Genomic DNA, 8,246 nt, shown 5'->3' on the forward strand with positions numbered 1-8,246 from the left:
TGTATATACTCATGTATAAGTCTAGAAATTTTAGTCAAAAAATTGACCCCAAAAACCTGAGTCAACATCTCATGGGTCAATGTAAGTACCATACTCTAGTCTAACTCTTCCCCAAAGAAGGAACCAGCCTCTCATTAAAGGCAAGAGCTTCATCTGTCTTTATTCTCTCATCCATCCAGCCTTTAGTGTGACCACAAGCAGCGACGTCTGCTTGAATTTTGTCATTTGTTTGGCATCATTTCCCTTTGCTTCATTCTTAATATCCTTTTTTACATGCCCCTAAGTTTTACCCTTATCCACAGGTCATATCAAAAGCCATAATTTTGGCCCCCAATCTGTCCTCGACTTATACATGAAGTCAACTTATAGTAGAGTATACGTATACGGTACTTTTATTAAAATGTTTGTAACAAAATGTTTTCAAACTTAGATCTGATGTTCACACTCTGCTTGTCCCACTTTAAGAAAAAAACTAATACCTTCTTTAGTTTATTCTCAAACAAAAAATGTAGCAATACTTGTTCTTCTTCTGTACACTGTTTTCCTAGAGGTAGAGACTCAAGAAGTTCTTTTTCTGAAAACATGAGAAACAATTCCAGTAAATGGACAGAGTTTAAATAAATATGATTAAAAATACCCAAGTAATACCTGAATATTCTAATTTCTCTACAGATGTACACATACAGTATAAAAATGTACATGTTATATCCCAGTGTAATCTCAACGTCATATTTTATGACAGTGAACTGTTACATCATTATCCTGCATGACATTTACTCAAACATCAAAGTTCAGAGAAAAAATTACAATAATAATGCATCATAATCTACTGGCTCTCATATAAATTATTCCATGCAACTGGACAGTGGTTCAGAAAATCCTGAACATTAAAACTTTTGGGGCCTTTTCTGCACTTTCTCTGCCTTCGGTCCCTCACATCCTGCAATCTGACATGAATAATATGCTCCAGCAGATAGCATGTGGAGATTCACGTGAACCTCCTGCTGCTGCATACAAGACCATGTGGACTTGAGCTGCAAGCAAATACTTAAAAGAGAACTAGAACAAGAAGATTGTGATTCCGCTGTCCTTACAAATCTAACATGAACTGGTAAAAGTTCTTTGCCATGATACATTTGGTTCTATTAGCCAAGACATAAATAGGTTAAAATCTCCATATACCTTACAATTTCACTTCTCTCTATACCACTGCTATATTCCCTCACATGCTTAAATGTCCCATACCCAAAAAGGGAGGCCTGCCCCAAGGTTTGATAAATTGAAGGATGGGATTTTGTATTAGGGATGTTGAAAAACCAGACTTTATGACAAGCATGAGGCGTTAGACAGGGCCTCTCTTAATAGGGGAAGCTTTGCAGATTTTATAGCAACTTCAGCAGTGTCTTCACATCCAATTTTATGAGGACAATTAAGCGAACTATATGATAGCCATTCACAGACTTTGGAGAAAGTAAATGACACTGCCTTCTGGAACACAACCAAGTTGGGACCTACTTTATTTTCTGCTACTGCATATTCCATAATCTGGGGCTATGGTCAGATAATGCCTTTTTCCAGGCCTGTCCCACACTCCAGTACAAGAACCTAACATACTACTTTAAAAGAATTCCTCTCTTAGCCTGAACTTTACTTGTTATGATGCTAAAGTATAACAGAACCTTATGACCATATCTGTGTGCATATGTATGAGTATATGTACAATTTGTTATGTTAGAGATTACTTGTCTATTTGCTGCTGTAGTTTGACTGAACAACCAGCAAATTATTTTGACATTCCAAATCTGTAATCTAGAGGCAATTTAATATTTTATTTATGAAAACATTTAGATAAAAACTGTTCCTTTAAAATGCACTGAAGAATAAAAAATTGCAAACCTTCTTCTGCTGTCAGCATGTGGTGTGATGTTAAAAGGTCAAATGCTTCAAAGCAATAGACATCAAGTTTCAAGGCCTCTTTATAGCTGAATGTTGCCAGGGTTCTATTATCTAGAGCATCAAAGATCTTCCCCCGCAAAAGGCAAATAGAGCTCTTGATCTGGTGGGAAAAGATGGCTAGATGTCAGAAACTGAATCAGTATTTGCTCTTTAGTTTTAAGCAGAAATCAGACATGACAAATAGAAACAAACATTTCATGTATAATGGACACAGTTGACTTTCAGCAGACAGAATGTATTACAAGCCACATCACTGTACAATTAGTAGATGAACCATTATGTCTACATTGTAGGTATCATTGTTGCATAAGGTGTGGACATACAACACTTTATGCTCTGTGTACATGCACTGTGGGGACTCTTGTAAAATGCAGAAGTTCTTACTTTTATTTTGCAGATGATTATCACAAACTGATGTCACCACAAATTATTGCTCATATAGTCATTAAAGTATTATTTTTTTACTTACAGAAGATTGAGACACCTCCCAGTCGCTAGAACAGTCCTTTAACCCACTTTCATCCTTCAAATATTTTTCAAACAGTCTTTTGTTGATTGGTTCTTCCATATCAAGAATGTCAAGAGCCTGCTGATATTCTTTTGCAGCATACTACAAAGAAAAATCCAAAGAATGTGAGAACCTATGATTAAAGTGTCAATGGAAAGAATATAAGAATTTTGGCTAGTTTACTCACTAGCAGATTTTATGCCTGAACAGATGATGAACAACTAAGCACAATCTCGCTCTTTCTCTCTCTCACACACACACACACCTCTACACTGCTTCTAGTACAGCCTTGTCAGATGCAAACATTTTCTTCTCAACCTTTTAATCAAGTCTCTGGTCCAAGTCTCAGTTCTCTCAATACTAGTTACTTCACTTTAATTTTGGTCTGTTCCAGTCTTACTTTATTTATTAATTTATTTATTGTTTTCAACTCTGAGCCTCTGTGGCTACAATTTCAGGTGCAAACCAAACATTGGCCTTTGTATCAGAAACTCAAAGCACACAGGCAACAAGCCTCGGCTTTGGGCTGTATTGGGAGTGTGGCATTTAGACAATGCATGCCCCAAACATGGCCAGACGTTGCACAGATGCCACACCAGGCAAGAAAAACTAGGCCAAAATGGAGCAGGTATAATCCACTCCTTCTGGAAGCCTGGTTCAGGACCACAGCAGTGGCTCGGATCAGGCCCAGGCCTATGCACTCGCCACAGTCCTGGCATGATTAGGGCGGGTGCAGTCCTTTAGGCCTATCTGCTTCAGGCTTAACTTTTTGTTTCTTTTTTTCACTCCATTATTCCAATGGTGTTTTTGTTATTCAGAAGTGCATTTTCAGAATTGGAAACAGTGTCTGTATATTTATTAAATAATTGTGAACTCTCCTGAGCCTTTATTGTGCCTAGATTTAAATTAATTATTGGGTTCCAGGACCACTTCAAGTGCAGTGTACACTGGTCCCCCGGGTTACGAAATACCCAGGTTACGAAATTTTCGGGATACGAATAAATCCCATAGGGATTTATTGTTTCGGCTTACGAAGGTTTTTTCGGGTTACGAAAAAACCCCTGCGCTGTTTCAAATGGAGCCGCGGCACAGCCGCGGCTTTTTCCCCATTAGCGCCTATGGGCTATTCGGCTTATGAAGTATCCCGGGTTACGAAAGCGGCGGCGGAACGAATTAATTTCGTAACCCGGGGTACCAGTGTATTTAAAATCAGGAATTATGAAAAGTTCATATTTCCTATATCAATTTTAACTATTTTCTACCATGTCATTTCCTTATGATTTCCTTCCTTATGCCTAGCAGCAACTTAGTGCAGGATGGATGATATAAAAATAATATACTTACATGACATCTAGCTGCAAGATATCGACATGCTTCAAATAACTAAAAGAGAAATAGGAGTTGCTCAAATTATTTTGCACTTTGGAAACAAGTAAAAAAACAGTGAAAAAATAATAGTAGACACCTGTCATGCTGCAAGCTGCCATGGACCCCATATCTGGGAAAAGGCAGGATATAAAGTCTCTGTGTGTGTTGTGCCTTCAAGTCGCTTGTTATAGTGACTTCATAAATTTCATAAGGTTTTCTGAGGTAAAGAATACTCAGAGGTGGTTCTGCCAGTTCCTTCCTCTGAAATATGGCCTTGAGCACCTGGTATTCATTGTTGATCTCCCATCTAAGTACTAACCAGGCTGGCCCTGCTTAGCTTCCAAGATTAGGTGGGATATGATGCCTTTAGGATATTTAGGTCAGGGATACAAGCTACATAAATAAAAATAACTGAATAAATAACACTGTACCCCTGCTAATCATATTCTTCATTCACTTCCTTGTTTATTTTGTGCAATTCCTATTATGCATTGTACATACTCTCAAGTCAACTCTTTTATTTATTTACACACAAATGCTTTCTTTCTGTCTGCTTTCTACTATAAAGATGTCAATGGGTTTTTTCTAAACCTTATGTGAAGCAATATTTTTATTCAGCTTTGTTTATGTAACCAAATGTGCCCAATATTGGGATGTCGCGGTGATTAAAATCTTCAGGTCCTCTACATACAACAGTCTTGATCCAGACTGGATTCACAGACTGGATCCTGCACCCATTATTTTCACAACAAAAAAACTTGCACTAAAGTGAATGGAAGACTTACTCCCAAAGTAAGATGTCAGTGCATATATGTGTGTGTGTATACATGATTATAAACTAATGAATGGCTACAGAAGAGCAAGTGCATGCAGGTATATGAACGCAAGAGAATGAGGGTGGCCACAATTTTGCTTCTGACCTTGCCCACCATTAGAATATAATCCCCAACATAAAATCCCAAAGGAATACAAGATCATGACAAAAATATATATTTTTATTCTTACCATAAAACAAAAGTAAAAAGACCTGTGTCTACTCTCTTACCTTATCTAGTTTTCTTGACCTAAGAGCATGTGCTGCCCTGTGGTACTGAGCTGTGAGGTAAAGGCATTGAGCCAACCAATAGATGTCTTGTGGATCTTCTAGAAATAACCACACACCTTTATTAAATATGATTTAAGCTACAAAAAATACATACATTTCATCTTGCTTGAATGAACATATAAAGCACATTCTTGTTTGAATTAAACACATACAGCACAGTACTTTAACAATAGTTATGACATATCTTACAGCAAAGTTCATATTTTTATAAAAAGAAATAAGCTATAATATAAAACCCGTCAGAGTTTCTCACACAGCAGTTTTCACAGTAGTTAATTGCTGCAAGTATAAAGAGAGACTATACTGTTGTATTTTTGGAGCATGATATGCACCGGACACAAGGACTGCAAACATCTGTTGAAGAACAGATAGATTATATTGGGAATTCAGTATCAAAAAGTTTTCATACCCCCAGAAACCAGATCAGGGCTGCTAATGCAATACAATTGTTTTGTATTGTTAAATTGCTATTGTATTTGTTAAATTTGTTTGATTGCTATTGTATTTGTATTTATATCTTATTGTTATTTTTATATTGTATTTCCCCACTGCTGTTAGCCGCCCAGATTCCCCGTGATTGGGTGGGATACAAATAAAATTATTATTATTATTATTCCTCAAAGGCTACGATGGTACACTCTAATGTTGGAATCTCAGGCAACCACCATACAAACTTTCATATAGTAATCTCATCTGACTTCACATTATCAAATAAGCCACAATTTACTATTGAAACAAGGTCCATGAACTATGTATACTTCATTGTTGTTGGCTGCTGTTATTACTAGTACTACTACATCTCATCTTTTGCCCAGTCCAAGATTCAAAGCAGCTTACAAAAATTAAAACAGATACAACTTTGGGGTGCATTATATCAACGTGTAAGCCAAATATGCGTGCCTTTTTTCAAATGCAAGTTGTGTTTGTTTGCATTGATGCTCGTTACATTTGAGTAGCAGAGGTACCTGAGGCTTCCAATGGCTGCCAAAACCACTGGGGCTGCATGCAGTCCCCATGTGGCACACTGCTAGCGAAGGTACTTCACAGTAATCAGCTGTGGCTTTCCACAACTGAAGGGGTGCATTGAAAAATGAACATGACACATGATAGCAGTTTCTAAAAAGAAAGATAAGTATTCAGCTTACCATGAGATAACGATGCTACTTTATCTGCCCAAAATAAAGCACTTTGATACTGTTGCTGTTTTAGAGATGAAAAGCAAGGAAAAGGAACATATATTAAAACATGTTGACAAGAAACAAATACATGCATTTATTACAATTGTCTCCCATACTGGGCCACATACATAGCTGCTACCCATTTCATCCTCACAGCAATGCTATGAGGTAGACCAAGAGGCTGAGAAAAACTGACTGGTCCAAGATGTCAGATGTTAGGAATCCGCTCCGCTCTGGGCCCCACAACAAACTCCAACTCCCAGAATTCCATAGCAGAGAGCCAGACAAAGAGTTAAAGCGGTGCCAAACCGGGTGACTATTTCTGCAGTGTGGATGCAGCCGAGGCAAGGGCTTCCCTGGAAGCCTCCTCCCCGCCTCACCTGATCGATATACTGCCGCACCCGCTTCCTTAGGCGCTCCAGATTCATGCCCTCCTCGGTCTCGGGGGCAGCGGGGAAAGAAGGGGGCTTCTACGGCGCAGGCGCAGAAGAGGCACACTCAGAACGCTCTCCGCTCTGGCTCCGCAGAATTCGAAAGGTCCGTCCCCGACTACGCTCCCCCGCCTCAGCATTCAGCGACGCCACCCTGGTGCAACCTACGTAATTGTCCCCTCCCCTCAGCCGGAAACACGGCCCCTGCGCCGAGCGTTCCGCGCACTTTCTGACCTAGCTGGAGAAATAACCCGGCTTCTTGGCACCGCTTTTACTGCCCTGCCTCAAGGCTATGGGATTCTGGAAGCTGTAGTTTTGCGTGACATTGAGCCAGAGAGAGAGCTCTGGTGCCACAATAAACTACAATTCCCAGGATTCGCTAGCACTGAGCCAGGGCAGACAAAGCGGTCTCCAACTGGATTGCTTCTGCAGTGTGTTTCCAAATACAGGCTGCATCCGCACTACAGAAATAATCCATTTTGACACCGCTTGTAATTGCCATGGCTCCATCCTATGGAATCCTGGGATTTGTAGTTTTCTGTGGGACCAGACATCTGTGACAGAGAAGGCTAAAGGCCTTCCCAAAACTACAGTTCCCAGAATTCTATATGACTCAGCATTGGACTATGGTCCAAGACACACTGCAGAAATAATCCAGTTTGAGACCACTTTAACTGCCCTGCTTCAATGCTATGGAATTCTGGGAACTGTAGCTTGTTGTGGCCCCTGAGCTCTCTGCCAGAGAAGGCTAGATGTCTCATGAAACTACGTTCCCAGAATTCCCTAGCATTGAGCCCGGGCAGTTAAAGCAGCCTCAAACTGGACTATTTCTGCAGTGTATTTTGGGCCCATGGGTGGTGGTTTTTGTGTCGTTTGTGGGAATCGACATGTATAAGGGGTGTGTGTGTGTGTGTGTGTGTTCCTGGGAATATTGTTCCTTGGAAGAAGTGCTGCAGATATATATATATATATATACTGTATATACTGTATATATATATATATATAAAAAAATAGGGGCCTACTAAAATGACATTACTTGCTCACAGAGAAACATGGGGGAATACTTGCCCATAGGAAAAAAGCTTGGAGAATCTTATATTTTCATATAGGCAAGTGCTCTCAGATGTTTCTCTAAGGGCAGGTATTCTCCAAGGTTTCCCTATTGGCAAGCATAGTTTTCCTGTGGGCAAGTACTGTCCTTTGTTTTAGTATGTCCCGTTTAAAATAAGGCATCTAACATCTTATTCTTTCTCCTGTTTGGTTTGTCACATCTTGCCTGCAGAAGAAGCCCATGGAGCTTTGCAAGCTTGCAACAAGTACATTGTGCATTTCAGTTAGCCAATAAAAGGTTTCACTGATGAATTTTGTTGACATTATAATGTTGTGGTTGTTTCTGACTTATGGCAACCCTATGGGGTTTTCTTGGCAAAAATTGTTCAGAGCAGTTTTGCCATTGCTTTACCCTGAGTCTGAGAGAAGTAACTTGCCCAGAGTCATCCAGTGGCTTTCATGGCTGAGTGGGGAATTGAACCCTGGTCTCCAGAGTCAGAGTCCAATACTCAAACCAGAATGCCATACTGGCTCCTGACATTATCATATTTTATTACTATAAGAAATATAATAATAAAATATAAGACACCACAGTTGTAATGTAAAGCTAAAGGGATGTATGGAATACAACAGTTCCAAATTGTCACATG

The 8,246-nt window shown here is 39.5% G+C and overlaps 1 protein-coding gene across 3 annotated transcripts; it reads right to left on the reverse strand.

Annotated features, from left to right (window-relative positions):
* Positions 1 to 380: 380 nt before the first annotated feature.
* LOC121926946 (cell division cycle protein 16 homolog) lies at positions 381 to 6,699 on the reverse strand. Of its 3 annotated transcripts, none has more exons than XM_042460354.1 (7): positions 6,496 to 6,699; positions 6,083 to 6,137; positions 4,878 to 4,972; positions 3,809 to 3,847; positions 2,426 to 2,566; positions 1,897 to 2,056; positions 381 to 574 (listed from the first exon to the last, which is right to left on the reverse strand). In XM_042460354.1, exons 1-7 carry the CDS (start codon positions 6,541 to 6,543, stop codon positions 396 to 398), a joined length of 717 nt encoding a protein of 238 aa, XP_042316288.1. In that variant the 5' UTR covers positions 6,544 to 6,699; the 3' UTR covers positions 381 to 395. The 3 variants fall into 3 exon arrangements, with proteins under 3 accessions (XP_042316288.1, XP_042316286.1, XP_042316287.1); XM_042460352.1 differs by having other exon boundaries at positions 4,878 to 4,993; XM_042460353.1 differs by having other exon boundaries at positions 4,878 to 4,975; positions 6,496 to 6,698.
* Between the last annotated feature and the right edge of the window lie 1,547 nt (positions 6,700 to 8,246).

This window comes from Sceloporus undulatus, chromosome 3 (assembly GCF_019175285.1).
Source record: "Sceloporus undulatus isolate JIND9_A2432 ecotype Alabama chromosome 3, SceUnd_v1.1, whole genome shotgun sequence".
In the NCBI taxonomy this organism is placed as follows: domain Eukaryota; kingdom Metazoa; phylum Chordata; class Lepidosauria; order Squamata; family Phrynosomatidae; genus Sceloporus; species Sceloporus undulatus.

Excerpts from the sequence above, each read along its gene's own strand:
- LOC121926946 (XM_042460352.1), bottom strand. The coding sequence starts at position 6,543 with ATGAATCTGGAGCGCCTAAGGAAGCGGGTGCGGCAGTATATCGATCAG. Across the intron at positions 6,138-6,495 it reads TGCGGCAGTATATCGATCAG|CAACAGTATCAAAGTGCTTT; the intron begins GTGAGGCGGGGA and ends TCTCTAAAACAG. Across the intron at positions 2,057-2,425 it reads GGGAGGTGTCTCAATCTTCT|ATCAAGAGCTCTATTTGCCT; the intron begins GTAAGTAAAAAA and ends TTTTCCCACCAG.